Genomic DNA, 20,399 nt, shown 5'->3' on the forward strand with positions numbered 1-20,399 from the left:
GGCACCGGCCGGAGATGTTGACATGCGGAGTTTCAAGCACTCTTCATTCTCTAGCGGGTGACTTTTCAAATGATGCTACAAATTAGCAGTAATGCTACTTTTTGTGGCAACGCTTTTGCCGCATACTTGACATTACGGTTGTCTGTTCAATATCTTCCCGCTTGAAGCCAAACCACCCTGGACCCCCTGCTGTGTTTCTTGGGAATTAATTATTCTTCCTTCATTTGCTACCAGATTCGCACCTTCTTTCTCTCGGATTGCCACTCGCACCACTCCGCTAGCACCACTGCTAAAATTTCCCATGCCGCTACTTATATAGGAAATACCGCTGTAATAGACTGTATTTATATTATTCACATGTGAATAATGCTGTATAATAGACTGTATTTATATTATTCACATGTGAATAATGCTGTATAATAGACTGTATTTATATTATTCACATGTGAATAATGCTGTATAATAGACTGTATTTATATTATTCACATGTGAATAATGCTGTATAATAGACTGTATTTATATTACTCACATGTGAATAATACTGTATAATGGACTGTATTTCTATTATTCACATGTGAATAATGCTGTATAATAGACTGTATTTATATTATTCACATGTGAATAATGCTGTATAATAGACTGTATTTATATTATTCACATGTGAATAATGCTGTATAATAGACTGTATTTATATTACTCACATGTGAATAATGCTGTATAATAGACTGTATTTATATTATTCACATGTGAATAATGCTGTATAATAGACTGTATTTATATTATTCACATGTGAATAATGCTGTATAATAGACTGTATTTATATTATTCACATGTGAATAATGCTGTATAATAGACTGTATTTATGTTATTCACATGTGAATAATGCTGTATAATAGACTGTATTTATATTATTCCCATGTGAATAATGCTGTATAATAGACTGTATTTATATTATTCCCATGTGAATAATGCTGTATAATAGACTGTATTTATATTATTCACATGTAAAAATACCTTAATGTTTATTGTCTATTGTGAGCGAACTGTGGTGCTGAATTTCCCCCAGGGATCAATAAAGTACTTTCTATTCTATTCTATTCTACCTCTATGCTCGGCGAGAGTGTATGACGTTGCACGCGCGACAGTATGCGAAGTATGTAAGAAGGTGCGCTTGTTTTATGTCTCTGTGAGAAGGAGAGACAAGAAAGAGTGAGAAGAACCTGTAGTCTAATGCCCGCAGCTAAAAGCAACTGCGTGAGAACGTATACTCCAATATCACCATATAGTCATTTTCTATATCGCACAGAGACAAACCTTCGATATATGGAGTATATTCCATATTTGCAGCCCTAGATGTAGTGGTAAACAACAACAAAAATGTTAGAAAGCGCGCCCCCAGTGTTGGTCTTGTTTGTATGGTTAATTATGTCCGCTGATTTACTTTACGTGGCATTTAAGTACTGTACAGCAGTGTAACAGTCAAACACACACACAAACCCTCAAAACCACAGCATGAGAAACGCGCTGCAGGTTCATGGAACAAAACAAGTTTTTCCGGTACAGCCTGTAGTTTTGGTTGCTCACCATCATTGTAAAATATGACATCAAGCAAACTTCCATCTGTTTATCCCACTGATGTCTTCAAAGTCCCTCAGGTTTGGCACTCGCAGGAATTTTCTTTTGGATCTTGCAGCGTTTATGTGATTGCAGCATTTTCCAGTTGCATTTGCTTTATGGCAGGGGGTGTCAAACTCATTTTAGATGGGGGGGCCACATGGAGAAAAATCTACCGTATTTTTCGGAGTATAAGTCGCTCCGGAGTATAAGTCGCACCGGCCAAAAATGCATAATAAAGAAGGGGAAAAAACATATAAGTCGCACTGGAGTATAAGTCGCATTTTTGGGGGGAAATGTATTTGATAAAAGCCAACAGCAAGAATAGACATTTGAAAGGCAATTTAAAATAAATCAAGAATAGTGAACAACAGGCTGAATAAGTGTACGTTATATGAGGCATAAATAACCAACTGGTATGTTAACGTAACATATTATGGTAAGAGTCATTCAAATAACTATAACATATAGAACATGCTATACGTTTACCAAACAATCTGCTAAATCCCATGAAATCTTATACGTCTAGTCTCTTACGTGAATGAGATAAATAATATTATTTGATATTTTACGCTAATGTGTTAATCATTTCACACATAAGTCGCTCCTGAGTATAAGTCGCACCCCCGGCCAAACTATGAAAAAAACTGCGACTTATAGTCAGAAAATTACGGTACTCCCAAGTGGGCCGGACTGGTAAAATCACGGCACGATAACTTAAAAATAAAGACAGCTTCAAATTGTTTTCTTTTGTTTAAAAAAAGAACAAGCACATTCTGAAATTGTATAAATCATAATGTTTTTTTTTTTTTTTTACAATTACCTGTTGCGGTTAATAGTATACATACTTATATTTTCGGAATAAATTATGTAATAATGTTCATCAGTCGACTGATTGGTGTTAATTTTCAATCTATCAAGATAAAAAAATAATATCAAAATGAAATTACAGGATGTTATTTATGTAGTTAGGTAGGAGGCCACGGGGAAGACCCAGGACACGTTCAATCATCAATCAATCAATGTTTTTTTATATAGCCCTAAATCACAAGTGTCTCAAAGGGCTGCACAAGCCACAACGACATCCTCGGTACAAAGCCCACATAAGGGCAAGGAAAAACTCACCCCAGTGGGACGTCGATGTGAATGACTATGAGAAACCTTGGAGAAGACCGCATATGTGGGTAACCCCCCGCCCCCTCTAGGGGAGACCGAATGCAATGGATGTCGAGTGGGTCTGACATAATATTGTGAGAGTCCAGTCCATAGTGGATCCAACATAATAGTAAGAGTCCAGTCCATAGTGGGGCCAGTTGGGAAGACTATGTCTCCCGGCTGGCCTGGGAACGCCTCGGGATCCCCCGGGAGGAGCTGGACGAAGTGGCTGGGGAGAGGAAAGTCTGGACTTCCCTGCTTAGGCTGCTGCCCCCGCGACCCGACCTCGGATAAGCGGAAGAAGAAGATGGATGGATGAATGGATTCATGTAGTTTGATCATTTTCCTCGACTGCTGTACTGACATGTGGTTTATTTTGTACATACGTAGCATCATCTACAAAGATACAAATAATTGCTATTGCGACATCCAGTGGACACATTTAGAACAGCAGTTTCTTTCATTCAAAAATTTCAGGTTAATTTTCATACTTAGCAAACTCATCCCGCGGGCCGGATGAAACCTGTTCGCGTGCCTGATCCGGCCCTCGGGCCGTACGTTTGACACCCGTGCTTGAGATGAAAGAGAATGAAGCAGGTACATTAAAGGCGAATAATAAAGCGTACACAAACCTCTTCACGCTGCATTTGTGCACTCTAACCTAATTAACTTTCCGAACAACTGGCAAGATAGTCCAGAACAATAGCAGCCTTCCTCTGGAACAGTATCAGTCAGGGCATGAATGGTCTTTTCCTTCAGATTTAAAATTATTTTCAAATTCCTTCGAAAAAAACCTCTTCCGCCGGTCTTTTTTGTATTGGGCCTGTGTCCGCTCCGATACGTTCTTGGTAGCAGCGTTATGTTCATAGCGCAATCTAAGATCATTTCTTGATGCTGTCTGCTATTTAACATCAGCATAGCCATTAGGGACGTGATATTTGTAATCTGTGTCAATATTACAGCGGACATCACTTCAAACAAGTTGTAAGGATTCGCAAATCCCAGTGTGATGTCATTGGTCGTCCGATTCCGATTAGTGGCCGATCTATCGGTACATCCCTACTTTCTATCATTAGTGTTTTTTGACTTTAATCCAAAACTACAAACTTCTTGCCACACAAAAGGAATTTGGGACTTAAAACACCGTATTTTACATATCCTGTTTTCGGTTGAGTTGAATGTTGCTTCCTTATTTCTGCTGTTATCCTTGTATTGTACGGAGAGTTCTTTTTCCCCCCATTAGGGTCAGTGCTAAAGATTGTTTACAAACCCCGTTGCCATATGAGTCGGGAAATTGTGTTAGATGTAAATATAAACGGAATACAATGATTTGCAAATCCTTTTCAACCCATATTCAATTGAATGCACTACAAAGACAACATATTTGATGTTCAAACTCATAAACTTTTTTTTTTTTTTTTTTGCAAATAATAATTAACTTAGAATTTCATGGCTGCAACACGTGCCAAATTAGTTGGGAAAGGGCATGTTCACCACTGTGTTATATGACCTTTCCTTTTAACAACACTCAGTAAACGTTTGGGAACTGAGGAAACACATTTTTTAAGCTTTTCAGGTGGAATTCTTTCCCATTCTTGCTTGATGTACAGCTTAAGTTGTTCAACAGTCCGGGGGTCTCCGTTGTGCTATTTTAGGCTTCATAATGCGCCACACATTTTCAATGGGAGACAGGTCTGGACTACAGGCAGGCCAGTCTAGTACCCGCACTCTTTTACTATGAAGCCACATTGATGTAACACGTGGCTTGTTATTGTCTTGCTGAAATAAGCAGGGGCGTCCATGGTAACGTTGCTTGGATGGCAACATATGTTGCTCCAAAACCTGTATGTACCTTTCAGTATTAATGGCGCCTTCACAGATGTGTAAGTTACCCATGTCTTGGGCACTAATACACCCCCATACCATCACAGATGCTGGCTTTTCAACTTTGCGCCTGGAACAATCCGGATGGTTCTTTTCCTCTTTGGTCCGGAGGACACGACGTCCACAGTTTCCAAAAACAATTTGAAATGTGGACTCGTCAGACCACAGAACACTTTTCCACTTTGTATCAGTCCATCTTAGATGAGCTCAGGCTAAGCGAAGCCGACGGCGTTTCTGGGTGTTGTTGATAAACGGTTTTCGCCTTGCATAGGAGAGTTTTAACTTGCACTTACAGATGTAGCGACCAACTGTAGTTACGGACAGTGGGTTTCTGAAGTGTTCCTGAGCCCATGTGGTGATATCCTTTACACACTGATGTCGCTTGTTGATGCAGTACCGCCTGAGGGATCGAAGGTCACGGGCTTAGCTGTTTACGTGCAGTGATTTCTCCAGATTCTCTGAACCCTTTGATGATATTATGGACCGTAGATGGTGAAATCCCTAAATTCCTTGCAATAGCTGGTTGAGAAAGGTTTTTCTTAAACTGTTCAACAATTTGCTCACGCATTTGTTGACAAAGTGGTGACCTTCGCCCCATCCTTGTTTGTGAATTTCATGGAATCTACTTTTATACCCAATCATGGCACCCACCTGTTCCCAATTAGCCTGCACACCTGTGGGATGTTCCAAATAAGTGTTTGGTGAGCATTCCTCAACTTTATCAGTTTTTATTGCCACCTTTCCCAACTTCTTTGTCACGTGTTGCTGGCATCAAATTCTAAAGTTAATGATTATTTGCAAAAAAAAAAAAAGTTTATTAGTTTGAACAATCAGTTATGTTGTCTTTGTAGCATATTCAACTGAATATGGGTTGAAAATGATTTGCAAATCATTGTATTCCGTTTATATTTACATCTAACACAATTTCCCAACTCATATGGAAACGGGGTTTGTATTTCAAGTACGCACTGACCAATGTTACTTGGATGCTTTGCTAAGTAGTGCAGATACTGATTGTGTGTGCAAGACTGAAAACAGCTTTTAGTATTTTGTGGTAAAAACATCAATGGCACGTGACAAATGTATTGTCCGAGAGGTCTTCATTTAACAGTGTGTGCATTATTGTGCTCGTAGAACTGCGCTACATCATCTGAGAGTCCATACTCTTAATCCTGACATCTTTTCCAGCAGCAAAAACACAGTTTACAGCACCAAAACATTTGTAGTTTCTTTCAACTAGTTTTTAAATAAGTCTGCCAGTTTGCATGTTTCAGGCATTTTATGCTCCTGACTAATTGAAACATGTTTTGTTGTGAATGGTTCCTTCCTACCACGTGTTCGCAGTGTTTGCTGGCCTCCTCCAGCCTCTGCAGGCTACCCGGCAGACTGGCTGGTCCCGTTCTGTCTGAGGCGTGGCACAATGAGGTTTATGTGCTAACATAAACAGTTCAGAAAGGGTTTGAACTTTAAAGTGAATTGTTTTACCTGTGGCTACTGGCTTTGGGAAAGATTCCCAAATCCTCATGATTTTGTTTGATTTTGATTCTTGGGGTGACTATTTGATTCAGAATCGATTCTTGATTCAAACACCATCCACCCATCATCTTCTGCTTATCCGAGGTCGGGTCGCGGCGGCAGCAGCCTAAGCAGGGAAGCCCAGACTTCCCTCTCCCGGTGTGAATGTTGTCTGTCTATCTGTGTTGGCCCTGTGATGAGGTGGCGACTTGTTTAGGGTGTACCCCGCCTTCTGCCCAAATGTAGCTGAGATAGGCTCCAGCATCCCCCGCGACCCCGAAAGGGACAAGCGGTAGAAAAATGGATGGATGGATAGTTTAATGTCATTATGATATGTTTAGGTTATCTTTAAGAAGGGGAACCGGAGGGTGTGTTCTAACTATCGTGGGATCACACTCCTCAGCCTTCCCGGTAAGGTCTATTCAGGTGTACTGGAGGGAGGCTACGCCGGATAGTCGAACCTCGGATTCAGGAGGAACAGTGTGGTTTTCGTCCTGGTCGTGGAACTGTGGACCAGCTCTATGCTCGCCGCAGGGTCCTTGAGGGTGCATGGGAGTTTGCCCAACCAGTCTACATGTGCTTTGTGGACTTGGAGAAGGCATTCGACCGTGTCCCTCGGGAAGTCCTGTGGGGAGTGCTCAGAGAGTATGGGGTATCGGACTGTCTGATTGTGGCGGTTCGCTCCCTGTATAATCAGTGTCAGAGCTTGGTTCGCATTGCCGGCAGTAAGTCGGACACGTTTCCAGTGAGGGTTGGACTCCGCCAAGGCTGCCCTTTGTCACCCATTCTGTTCATAACTTTTACGGACAGAATTTCTAGGCGCAGTCAAGGCGTTGAGGGGATCCGGTTTGGTGGCTGCAAGATTAGGTCTCTGCTTTTTGCAGATGATGTGGTCCTGATGGCTTCATCTGGCCAGGATCTTCAGCTCTCGCTGGATCGGTTCTCAGCCGAGTGTGAAGCGACTGGGATGAGAATCAGCACCTCCAAGTCCGAGTCCATGGTTCTCGCCCGGAAAAGGGTGGAGTGCCATCTCCGGGTTGGGGAGGAGACCCTGCCCCAAGTGGAGGAATTCAAGTACCTCGGAGTCTTGTTCACGAGTGAGGGAAGAGTGGATCGTGAGATCGACAGGCGGATCGGTGCGGCGTCTTCAGTAATGCGGACGCTGTATCGATCCGTTGTGGTGAAGAAGGAGCTGAGCCGGAAGGCAAAGCTCTCAATTTACCGGTCGATCTACGTTCCCATCCTCACCTATGGTCATGAGCTTTGGGTCATGACCGAAAGGATAAGATCACGGGTACTAGCGGCCCAAATGAGTTTCCTCCGCCGGGTGGCAGGGCTCTCCCTTAGAGATAGGGTGAGAATCTCTGTCATCCGGGGGGAGCTCAAAGTAAAGCCGCTGCTCCTCCACATCGAGAGGAGCCAGATGAGGTGGTTCGGGCATCTGGTCAGGATGCCACCCGATCGCCTCCCTCGGGAGGTGTTTAGGGCACGTCCGACCGGTAGGAGGCCACGGGGAAGACCCAGGACACGTTGGGAAGACTATGTCTCCCGGCTGGCCTGGGAACGCCTCGGGATCCCCTGGGAGGAGCTGGACGAAGTGGCTGGGGAGAGGGAAGTCTGGGCTTCCCTGATTAGGCTGCTGCCCCCACGACCCGACCTCGGATAAGCGGAAGAAGATGGATGGAGATGGATGGATAGGTTATCAGATTAGTTTAGGTGCTTTCTCGTTGTTTGTGTTCTTTGATTATTTTAGGCACTTTAGGGCAGTGGTTCTCAACCTTTTTTCAGTGATGTACACCCCGTGAACATTTTTTTAATTCAAGTACCACCTAATCAGAGCAAAACATTTTTGGTTGAAAAAAAGAAATAAAGAAGTAAAATACAGCAGTATGTCATCAGTTTCTGATTTATTAAATGGTATAACAGTGCAAAATATTGCTCATTTGTAGTGGTCTTTCTTGAACTATTTGGAAAAAAAGATATAAAAATAACTAAAAACTTGTTGAAAAATTAACAAGTGATTCAATTATAAATAAAGATTTCTACACATAGAAGTAATCATCAACTTAAAGTGCCCTCTTTGGGGATTGTAATAGAGATCCACCTGGATTCATGAACTTAATTCTAAACATTTCTTCACAAAAAAAAAGAAATCTTTAAGATCAATATTTATGGAACATGTCCACAAAAAAATCTAGCTGTCAACACTGAATATTGCATTGTAATGAATGGAATAGCCTACTTGATTTAATGTTCAGTTTATGAACTTACATTCATATTTTGTTGAAGTATTATTCAATAAATATATTTATAAAGGATTTTTGAATTGTTGATATTTTTAGAATATTTAAAAAAAATCTCTTGGCATACCTTCAAGTACCCCCAGGGGTACGCGTACCCCCATTTGAGAACCACTGCTTTAGGGGAATGCTACATAAAGGCTGTCACTAAGGCACGAGCTTGCACTTGGGTGGGTAAATGTTTTTTTTTTTTCACTAAAATGGGAGAGGCACATGACTTGTTGCTTGTTTGATTTGGATGAAGAAACAACGTTTTTGTTCAAATTGGACTTTGTTTTGGACATGATGCGTACACCACAATGGCTCTTTGGTTTTCCTTTGGTAAAATGTTTTATTGGAAAACAATAATGTTTTGACAAATGACTACCGTATTTTCCGCACTATTAGCCGCACCTAAAAACCACAAATTTACTCAAAAGCTGACAGTGCGGCTTATAACCCGGTGCGCTTTATATATGGATTAATATTAAGATTCATTTTCATAAAGTTTCGGTCTCGCAACTACGGTAAACAGCCGCCATCTTTTTTCCCCGTAGACGAGGAAGTGCTTCTTCTTCTACGCAAGCAACCGCCAAGATAAGCACCCGCCCCCATAGAACAGGAAGCGCTTCTTCTTCTACTGTAAGCAACCACCCTCCCCCATAGAAGAAGAAGAAGCGCGCGGATATTACGTTTCATTTCCTTTGTGTGTTTACATCTGTAAAGACCACAAAATGGCTCCTACTAAGCGACAGGTTTCCGGTTCATGAAAAGACGCAATCTCTCCATCCGCACACGGACTACTATTTCACAGCAACTGCCTAAAGACTTTTAAGAAAAGCTGGCTACTTTCCGTGCATATTGTAAAAACAAGATAGCTGAAAAAAAGATCCGGCCAGAGAACATTATCAACATGGACGAGGTTCCACTGACTTTTGATATTCCTGTGAACCGCACTGTGGATACAACGGGAGCACGTACGGTGAATATTCGCACCACAGGGAATGAGAAGTCATCCTTCACTGTGGTTCTAGCTTGCCATGCTAATGGCCAGAAACTTCCACCCATGGTCATATTCAAAAGGAAGACCTTGCCAAAAGAGACCTTTCCAGCCGGCGTCATCATAAAAGCTAACTCGAAGGGATGGATGGATGAAGAAAAGATGAGCGAGTGGTTAAGGTAAGTTTACGCGAAGAGGCCGGGTGGCTTTTTTCACGCAGCTCCGTCCATGTTGATATACGACTCCATGCGCGCCCACATCACGCTGGTTTTTAATATATTATTAAAGTTTGACTGACCTATCTGACTGTTTTTTTGACATTCCTTTAGCGCAGTTAGGTGTGTGTGTGTGTGTGTGTGTGTGTGTGTGTGTGTGTGTGTGTGTGTGTGTGTGTGTGTGTGTGTGTGTGTGTGTGTGTGTGTGTGTGTGTGTGTGTGTGTGTGTGTGTGTGTGTGTGTGTGTCCCCTCAAAACATCTTTGCTAATAATACTGTCAAAGATCGTTTGAAGCAGCAGAGGTTCACCATCTTTGATCCTAGAGTTTCCATTAACATCTGGCATGTAGCTTCACATAACACCAACCAGACTCATTAGTGCGCCTGTAATGGGATCATTATGAAGATATTAAAATAAGCGCGCACCGCCCAAGTATGGGCTTCACTGTCAAGATGTGGGGCAGATAAAAGCTGTCTGACATGCCTCTGCTGCATGTAGCTGAGAGGTCAAAGTTGATCGGCTGTGACGCCTTTCCCACAGTGTGCTTGTTTACCAGCGAGCTGGTCCGACCTCAGCTGACGCTGCCTAAACGCTTCTTTGCCCACCAAACCTGTTCTCCCGTTTTTGCAGGGCTGATTAGTTTACACACATCTGTGACGCAAACTCTCTTCTTTTACAGGTAGCAAGTGTGTGGCAAAGCCTATAAGGAAGGTAGGTCTCATTGCCCTCTTTTTTTGCTTGATACAGGTAAAAGCCAGTAAATTAGAATATTTTGAAAAACTTGATTTATTTCAGTAATTGCATTCAAAAGGTGTAACTTGTACATTATATTTATTCATTGCACGCAGACTGATGCATTCAAATGTTTATTTCATTTAATTTTGATGATTTGAAGTGGCAACAAATGAAAATCCAAAATTCCGTGTGTCACAAAATTAGAATATTACTTAAGGCTAATACAAAAAAGGGATTTTTAGAAATGTTGGCCAACTGAAAAGTATGAAAATGAAAAATATGAGCATGTACAATACTCAATACTTGGTTGGAGCTCCTTTTGCCTCAATTACTGCGTTAATGCGGCGTTGCATGGAGTCGATGAGTTTCTGGCACTGCTCAGGTGTTATGAGAGCCCAGGTTGCTCTGATAGTGGCCTTCAACTCTTCTGCGTTTTTGGGTCTGGCATTCTGCATCTTCCTTTTCACAATACCCCACAGATATTCTATGGGGCTAAGGTCAGGGGAGTTGGCGGGCCAATTTAGAACAGAAATACCATGGTCCGTAAACCAGGCACGGGTAGATTTTGCGCTGTGTGCAGGCGCCAAGTCCTGTTGGAACTTGAAATCTCCATCTCCATAGAGCAGGTCAGCAGCAGGAAGCATGAAGTGCTCTAAAACTTGCTGGTAGACGGCTGCGTTGACCCTGGATCTCAGGAAACAGAGTGGACCGACACCAGCAGATGACATGGCACCCCAAACCATCACTGATGGTGGAAACTTTACACTAGACTTCAGGCAACGTGGATCCTGTGCCTCTCCTGTCTTCCTCCAGACTCTGGGACCTCGATTTCCAAAGGAAATGCAAAATTTGCATGGTTGGGTGATTAACGCAGTAATTGAGGCAAAAGGAGCTCCAACCAAGTATTGAGTATTGTACATGCTCATATTTTTCATTTTCATACTTTTCAGTTGGCCAACATTTCTAAAAATCCCTTTTTTGTATTAGCCTTAAGTAATATTCTAATTTTGTGACACACGGAATTTTGGATTTTCATTTGTTGCCACTTCAAATCATCAAAATTAAATGAAATAAACATTTGAATGCATCAGTCTGTGTGCAATGAATAAATATAATGTACAAGTTACACCTTTTGAATGCAATTACTGAAATAAATCAAGTTTTTCAAAATATTCTAATTTACTGGCTTTTACCTGTAGCCTTGCTTCTTCTCCGCTAGACTGAACTGCTTTTCTCGTAGGATGTTGAGGAATGGTGGAATCAATTCTTAACCACATCTCCAGTTATTGCCACTGATCTCTTTTCTTTCGTGCAAATATTCTTTTGTTTTCAATATTTATATTCTTGAGTTGCGCAAATATTGTGTAACATATATTTGCAACCCTACAATACAATCGATGTCCAATCAGTCAATCAATCAATGTTTACTTATATAGCCCTAAATCACGAGTGTCTCAAAGGGCTGCACAAGCCACAACGACATCCTCGGCTCAGATCCCACATCAGGGCAAGAAAAAACTCAACCCAATGGGATAACAATGAGAAACCTTGGAGGGGACCGCAGATGTGGGGACCCCACCCCTGGGCGACCGGTGCAATGGACTTTGAGTAGATCTAACATAATAGTGTGAGAGTCCAGTCCATAGTGGATCTAACATAACATTGTGAGAGTCTAGTCAATAGTGGATCTAACATAATATTGTGAGAGTCTAGTCAATAGTGGATCTAACATAATAGTGTGAGAGTCCAGTCCATAGTGGATCTAACATAATATTGTGAGAGTTTAGTCAATAGTGGATCTAACATAATAGTGTGAGAGTCCAGTCCATAGTGGATCTAACATAATATTGTGAGAGTCTAGTCAATAGTGGATCTAACATAATAGTGAGAGTCCAGTCCATAGTGGATCTAACATAATAGTGTGAGAGTCCAGTCCATAGTGGATCTAACATAATAGTGTGAGAGTCTAGTCCATAGTGGATCTAATATAATAGTGAGAGTCCAGTCCATAGTGGATCTAACATAATAGTGTGAGAGTCCAGTCCATAGTGGATCTAACATAATAGTGTGAGAGTCTAGTCCATAGTGGATCTAATATAATAGTGAAAGTCCAGTCCATAGTGGATCTAACATTATAGTGAGAGTCCAGTCCATAGTGGATCAAACATAATATTGTGAGAGTCTAGTCCATAGTGGATCCAACATAATATTGTAGAGTCTAGTCCATAGTGGATCTAATATAATAGTGAGAGTCCAGTCCATAGTGGATCTAACATAATATTGTGAGAGTCCAGTCCATAGTGGATCTAACATAATATTGTGAGAGTCTAGTCCATAGTGGATCTAACATAATATTGTGAGAGTCCAGTCCATAGTGGATCTAACATAATATTGTGAGAGTCTAGTCCATAGTGGATCTAATATAATAGTGAGAGTCCAGTCCATAGTGGATCTAACATAATATTGTGAGAGTCCAGTCCATAGTGGATCTAACATAATATTGTGAGAGTCTAGTCCATAGTGGATCTAACATAATAGTGAGAGTCCAGTCCATAGTGGATCTAACATAATATTGTGAGAGTCCAGTCCATAGTGGATCTAACATAATATTGTGAGAGTCTAGTCCATAGTGGATCTAACATAATAGTGAGAGTCCAGTCCATAGTGGATCTAACATAATAGTGTGAGAGTCCAGTCCATAGTGGATCTAACATCATATTGTGAGAGTCTAGTCCATAGTGGATCTAACATAATAGTGAGAGTCCAGTCCATAGTGGATCTAACATAATATTGTGAGAGTCCAGTCCATAGTGGATCTAACATAATATTGTGAGAGTCTAGTCCATAGTGGATCTAATATAATAGTGAGAGTCCAGTCCATAGTGGATCTAACATAATATTGTGAGAGTCCAGTCCATAGTGGGGCCAGCAGGAGATCATCTTGAATGGAGACAGGTCAGCAGCGCAGAGACGTCCCCAACCGATGCACAGGCAAGCGGTCCACCCTGGGTCCCGACCCTGGACAGTCAGCACTTCATCCGTGGCCACCAAACCTGTGCCCCCCTCCACGAAGGAGAGGGGGGCAGAGCAGAAAAGAAACGGCAGATCAAATGGTCTAAAAGGGGGGTCTATTTAAAGGCTAGAGTATACAAATTAGTTTTAAGATGGGACTTACAGTAAATGCTTCTACTGAGGTAGCATCTCTAACTGTTACCGGGAGGGCATTCCATAGTACTGGAGCCCCAATAGAAAACGCTCTATAGCCCGCAGACTTTTTTTGGGGCTCTGGGAATCACTAATAAGCCGGAGTTCTTTGAACGCAGATTTCTTGCCGGGACATATGGTACAATACAATCAGCAAGATAGGATGGAGCTAGACCGTGTTGTATTTTATACGTAAGTAGTAAAACCTTAAAGTCACATAATAAGTGCACAGGAAGCCAGTGCAGGTATATATATATATATATATATATATATATATATATATATATATATATATATATATATATATATATATATATATATATATATATATATATATATATATATATATATATATATATATATATATATATATATATATATATATATATGTGTATATGTGTGTATATATATGTGTGTATATATATATATATGTATATATGTATATACAGTATAGGCCTTATATGATCAAACTTTGTTGTTGTTGTCAAAAGTCTAGCAGCCGCATTTTGTACCAACTGTAATCTTTTAATGCTAGACATAGGGAGACCCGAAAATAATAGGTTACAGTAATCGAGACGAGACGTAACGAACGCATGAATAATGATCTCAGCGTCGCTAGTGGACAAAATGGAACAAATTTTAGCAATATTACGGCGATGAAAGAAGGCCGTTTTAGTAACACTCTTAATGTGTGACTCAAACGAGAGAGTTGGGTCGAAGATAATACCCAGATTCTTTACGGAGTCGCCTTGTGTAATTATGTTGATAATGTTTTGGTACGATCGGCAAGCCGGAGTAGGACACAAAAGCAGAAAATAAACTGTCAGCAAATATAAGAATGTTTAATAACAAAAAAGTGCACTCTGGGAGTGGAGAAATTACGAAAAGCACACTCAAAAAGCGAGAGGAGAACAAAAGATGCAGTCAGGAGTGGGGAAATCAGGCCCTATGTCTCAATAGTAAAAAAAACAACAACTCCTGAATCCAGCCGATAATCTGGATCAGCCCCAAATTAATATGACTTGTTACTTATCCTATTTCTAACATTTCCTAAAAGCTAGTTGAAAACCCGCCGATAACTTTTTGAGCTATCTATAGCGGAGTGAAAGAAATGTAGTGAAGCCTTTTGTCAGTCATCCACTGCCTTTGTGTCTGTGGGTGGAGGCAGGGACACCATCTTACATAGGCCTGGGCCCATAACAACATTTTCTGGATGGTTTATTGTCTGACAAATTATTCCTGATAATCGATATTATTGTCAGCATTTTTTTGTACTAAATTAGGCACTTATGTAATGGAACGGACTCTCAATCTCTTTTAGCACAAATAGCACTTCAATAAACACCCCACCCAGTTTTTCCTACTGGGGAAAAACTGGGTGGGGTGTTTTTTTATATTTTTTTTTATAATTTTCCAACAAACTGGTCATATTTGCTCATAAGTGTCAATGGGTTGATTTTGCTCACTCATTTGAAGCAGAAATAAAACCATCATATTTTTTCCTCCTAATTTGTGTTACTCTGCAATGCTTCTCACTAGCAACTAGCGAGGCTCTGTCCGTGTGTGTAAGCTAGCGGTCCCGCCTCCAACCACCAAGACAAAGATTGTGGATGGATGACAAGAGGATTCACTCTGTTCATTCAGTTCTGCTATTGAACGAACGTGCTCGGGTGCTGAAAGCCATGCACAAAGTCAATCAATCAATCGATCAATCGTTTATTTATATAGCCCTAAATCACAAAAGTCTCAAAGGGCTGCACAAGCCACAACGACATCCTCGGTACAGAGCCCACATAAGGGACGTCGATGTGAATGACTATGAGAAACCTTGGAGAGGACCGCATATGTGGGTAAACCCCCCCCCCCCCCCCCCTCTATAGGGCAGTATCCGTCGTATATACAGTCGTATCTGTGTTAATAGAACCCAGTTGTAGCTGGGATGCATTGTCTTTAATCTCCTTTCTAATGAGTTCAATTTTCTTATTAAAGAAAGTCATAAAGTCATCTGCCGAGTGAGTGGAGCTACTGGGAGGAGTCCCTTGTTGGGTTAGCGATGCTACTGTACTAAACAAAAATTTTGGATCATTTTTGTTGAGGTGGATGAGATTTGAGTAATATTTAGCTTTAGCTAAGGTAAGCATGTGTTTATAAGTTATTAAACTATCACTCCATGCTTGATGGAAAACCTCAAGTTTAGTCGCGTGCCATTTGCGTTCCAGCTTTCTACATGATAATTTATGAGCTCTAGTTTCTTCTGTAAACCATGGGGTGCGCCTTTTAGGGGCTCTTTTTAGCTTTAGCGGTGGTATACTATCAAAGTGAACCCTAGCGCACCTCTGATTGGACGTGAGAGACGAAGAAAACAAACACACAATCGGACAGCAAAGTTCTCAAGATCACTTTCATTTATTGTTTGAATAATTGACTTATTGACTATCGACCCAGGCTTAGGCATGCATACATACATACTAGGGGTGTAACGGTACACAAACATTTCGGTTCGGTACGTACCTCGGTTTAGAGGTCACGGTTCGGTTCATTTTCGGTACAGTAAGAAAACAACAAAATATACATTTTTGTGTTATTTATTTACCAAATTTGCAAAATCTTCCACCAAAAATATTTTTCTTAGTGGAATATTTGATGTGAAGTAATCAGAACCTTGGATAGGTCAATAATTCATAATAACATTGATTTTGATTCAATATTATGTTTTGAGCAATGACAGTTTAAAAGAAAAAAAAAAACAGCTTTGTTTTATTAGTCAACATTTCAACTTTTTCTAAATTACATTTAACCTTTAAGCTTTTTTATTTCACTTTTGTTATGTTTTTGTTTATTTTAGTAGTATTTTTAGAATGTGCCGTGGGCCTTTAAAACATTAGCTGTGGGCCGCAAATGGCTTCTGGGGCACAATTTTGACACCCCTGCTATAGATAATACAAAATTAAATGTGATAAATCTATGGATAAAAAGCAGAGCCTGGCGACGCATGCACGTTTATCATAACTCTCTCTCTCTCTCTGTCTCTGCCCCTCCCTCACCAATGCTGCTGTGCGTTTTGTTTTTAACCCCTTCTTAACCCTGAACGTACATTGAAAATACACGCAGCCCTATCTCAAAATGCCGGACATTTGAGGCATTTAAGAAACTCCGCCCTGACAGCTCCGCAAAAGAGGACATGTCCGGTGAAAAGAGGACATATGGTCAGTCTGTCGTAGCCCGTTAGCTGCTAGCATGCCGTGTGTTGTGCCTCGGTGTGCATTGTTTACACAACGTGCGTTACACTACTTAATATGTCCGTGTGGAAACTCGTTCGGTACACCTCCGAACCGGAACCCCCGTACCGAAACGGTTCAATACAAATACACGTACCGTTACACCCCTAATATATACACATACAGGACAGGTTTGGACACACCTTCTCATTCAATGCGTTTTCTCTATTTTCATGACTATTTCCATTGTAGATTGTCACTGAAGGCATCAAAACTATGAATGACAGATGTGGAGTTATGTACTTAACGAAAAAAGGTGAAATAACTGAAAACATGTTTAATATTGTAGTTTCTTCAAAATAGCCACCCCTTTGCTCTGATTTCTTTCTCGCACACTCGTGGCATTCTCACGATGAGCTTCAAGAGGTAGTCACCTGAAAGGATTTTCACTTCACAGGTGTCATAGTTTTGATGCCTTCAGTGACGATCTACAAGGTAAATAGTCATGAAAATAAAGAAAACACATTAAACTGTCCAAACTTTTGGCCTGTACTGTATGTTGACGCCCGTAACATAAACGTAAGGTAACAAAGTAGAATTTAGCCAGATCAGACTGTTAATCAAATTACTTTTTACATTTCATCACCTCCTGGTGGAGGTAACTAGCGTAATTAATAAAGTGTGTTCTCTCTGAGCAGTGCAATGAACTAAATTTAAGTTCTATTTACATTTCTAATATGGAGAAACTCTCATTTTCTTCTCTCACCAGCACCTGATGGCACCTCTGGCTGCCTCCGTGGTGCAGGCATGACTATCACCCCCACAAAAGACAAAACTGGGTTATCCTCATACAAAGACTCAAGTCTCAGGTGTGTCGGTTGTCCTGTCACACTCAGGTCATGTTCCTGTGACTCATAGTGATGCTTCTTTGCCTCATATTTGACAGATTCATGTCACATCTTCAGTCACTTGTGTAGTAGTTACGGAAATATAGCGTTAAGATTTTATCGTTACGATACCCTTACCGATATTCTTTATCCATATCGGTATTTATCAGTACTCTTATCGGTACAGAATGTAATTGGTGTAAATAAAGATTTAAAACATTTATTTTTATTACAATTTTTTTTTGTACAAGAGGTTAACGTCATGTGACATCTTACAAAAGGGACGTTTTTTTACCAACACCTGCTTTTTAATTCTTAAACAAGTCAAATATGTTTGCCATACATGGTGCAACGCAGTTATGTGTTTTGATGCCACGCAAACGCGGCGTCTAGAGACCTGTCAGCGAATGATATCTTGTTTCTGAGCAACTTTATGGATTATTATTTTACTTAAATTTGGATTAATATTGATCTGTGGATAACTAGATTAGGGAAGTCCCGATCCGATATTTGGATCGGATCGGCTGCCGATATTTGCTAAAAATTGCCTATCGGCAAGGCATGGGAAAATGCCGATCCAGATCCAGTTTAAAAAAAACCCCGGTCTGTGTTTTCCAACGCACCGATTTAAATAATACATTCCACTTTTCTGCTGCTCCCGAGTTTCCGTTCCGTATTTTCCAGCACACCTTCAACACATCCACAGGTCTGTGAATTCTCACGCAGTTGCTTTTAGCTGCTGGCATTACACGACAGGCTCTTCTCACTCTTTCCTGTGTCTCCCTCTCACAGACAGCAAGTGCACCTTCTTACACACGTCACATACTGTCACGTCATACGTCACATACGTATACGTCCTCTCCCAGCAGAGAGGTAGCAGCATGGCTAACGTTAGCTGTGATGCTAGCGCAGCCGTGCGAGCAACGCTCCCTCTAAGGTGCTCGCCTGTGCAATTGCGCACTGTTTAAGCGTCCTCTGCGCATAGCAAATCTATGCCACGCACAAAATCAAATAAAAAAATAAGCGCATAACAATTTTCGACACACGGACACGACAGAGAAAACAGTTTTCGTCATCGTTGTTCAAATATTGTGACGTCTGTCGAGACGCTTATCTCCATTCGGTGCCACACGCCCACACCATCAAAATGCCGAGGCAAACATTTCCACATCAACACCGTATGAAAAAATTAGTGATTTTTTTTAGTTGTGATTTCCTTCTCTGCATGAAAGTTTAAAAGTAGCATATATTAATGCAGTATGAAGAAGAATGTTTTAATGTAGACATGCAAGCCTTGAAAGAAAATTTTGAAAATCAAGACTACATTTCCTGCAAATGGGTGCATTTCTACCCTATATTTTAACTTTAGATTTATTCTCATATCAAACTCTTTTGGCTGTCTTTTTGACACTTACATCAGGTGCCCCCCTCCACACCCTGGATTATAAATAATGTAAATAATTCAATGTGATTATCTTGTGTGATGACTGTATTATGATGATAGTATATATCTGATAGTATATATCTGTATCATGAATCAATTTAAGTGGACCCCTACTTAAACAAGTTGAAAAACTTATTGGGGTGTTACCATTTAGTGGTCAATTGTACGGAATATGTACTTCACTGTGCAACCTACTAATAAAAGTCTCAATCAATCAATCAAAACACATAGAATCATCATACTGCTGTGATTATATGCATCTAGTGTTCATTCAAGGCTATGGCAAAATTTCGAGATATATATTGTGTATCGCAATATGGCCTTAAAATATCGCAATATTTAAAAAAAGGCCATATCTCCCAGCCCTAGTTCAATGATGCCATTTCTGTTTGTCATGTATAATTTTGTCTATTTTGTGTTTATCCTTGAATAAACAGGTCAGTTTCTTGTTACCAACCATTGTGTATTATTCAAACTCCCCTAATTCAGCTGGCTAGTTGTTATCAAGAGTACTAAAACCCTTTTCAACATGATTCTGACAACTAAGTAGGCTAAATAACTTTAAACTTTAATACATGCTCGGATAGGCCAGTATCGGTCAGTATCGGTATCGGATCGTAATTGCAAAAACAATATCGGTATCGGATCGGAAGTGCAAAAACCTGGATCGGGACATCCCTAAACTAGATCACTAAAAACTGGACTTTGAGGGTCTTTTGAGGAGGAAATATTGTTGTTACAAACTTTTGTGTGGTGTTGCTTCCTTATTTGTGATTACTCCAAGCTAATTATTACATCCTCATAGGGCTGGGCGATACAGAAACCTTTTTTTTTTTACATTGTTTTTAACCTGCCAGTTTTATAGCATCTGTACTAAAGAAACAAATAAACTAGGGATTAGTTCAGTGTTTTATTAACACTCTAAGTGAATTAAAAAATCATTTAAGGAAGAAAAATCACAATAACGTACCAATAAATCTGAGTTGACATGTTTCCAAGTAAAAGAAAGATGCATCAGTTATTTCAACAAAAGGGCTTCAACTATAGTATTAGAAGTTGTCAAGTTATCATGAACTTACCAATGAAGATGTCTAATTGGTGGTTGCATCCAAATCTGGCTGCAGTAGTAGCAGGTGTTTTTTCAAACAGCTTTATAGCAACAAGTAGTCATCATATTTGCTAAAGAAACATCACCTCATACGTACGAGTCATTTGGGAAATGTTCGGCTCTGTATTTTAGAGTTGGTTT

The 20,399-nt window shown here is 40.4% G+C and overlaps 1 protein-coding gene across 3 annotated transcripts in view; it reads left to right on the top strand.

Moving 5' to 3' along the window:
• Positions 1-20,399, top strand: part of arhgef18a (rho/rac guanine nucleotide exchange factor (GEF) 18a) — a 54,082-nt gene that overhangs the window by 3,222 nt on the left and 30,461 nt on the right. For 2 of the 3 annotated variants that reach the window (XM_061978792.1, XM_061978794.2), the window contains exons 2-3: positions 10,342-10,373; positions 17,589-17,688. In XM_061978792.1, the coding sequence (XP_061834776.1) occupies positions 17,627-17,688 (62 nt within the window). In that variant the 5' untranslated portion in view covers positions 10,342-10,373; positions 17,589-17,626. The remainder of the gene's footprint in view (positions 1-10,341; positions 10,374-17,588; positions 17,689-20,399) is intronic. The other variant, XM_061978793.1, reaches the window with a different exon arrangement.

This window comes from Nerophis lumbriciformis, linkage group LG19 (genome assembly GCF_033978685.3).
Source record: "Nerophis lumbriciformis linkage group LG19, RoL_Nlum_v2.1, whole genome shotgun sequence".
Taxonomy (NCBI): domain Eukaryota; kingdom Metazoa; phylum Chordata; class Actinopteri; order Syngnathiformes; family Syngnathidae; genus Nerophis; species Nerophis lumbriciformis.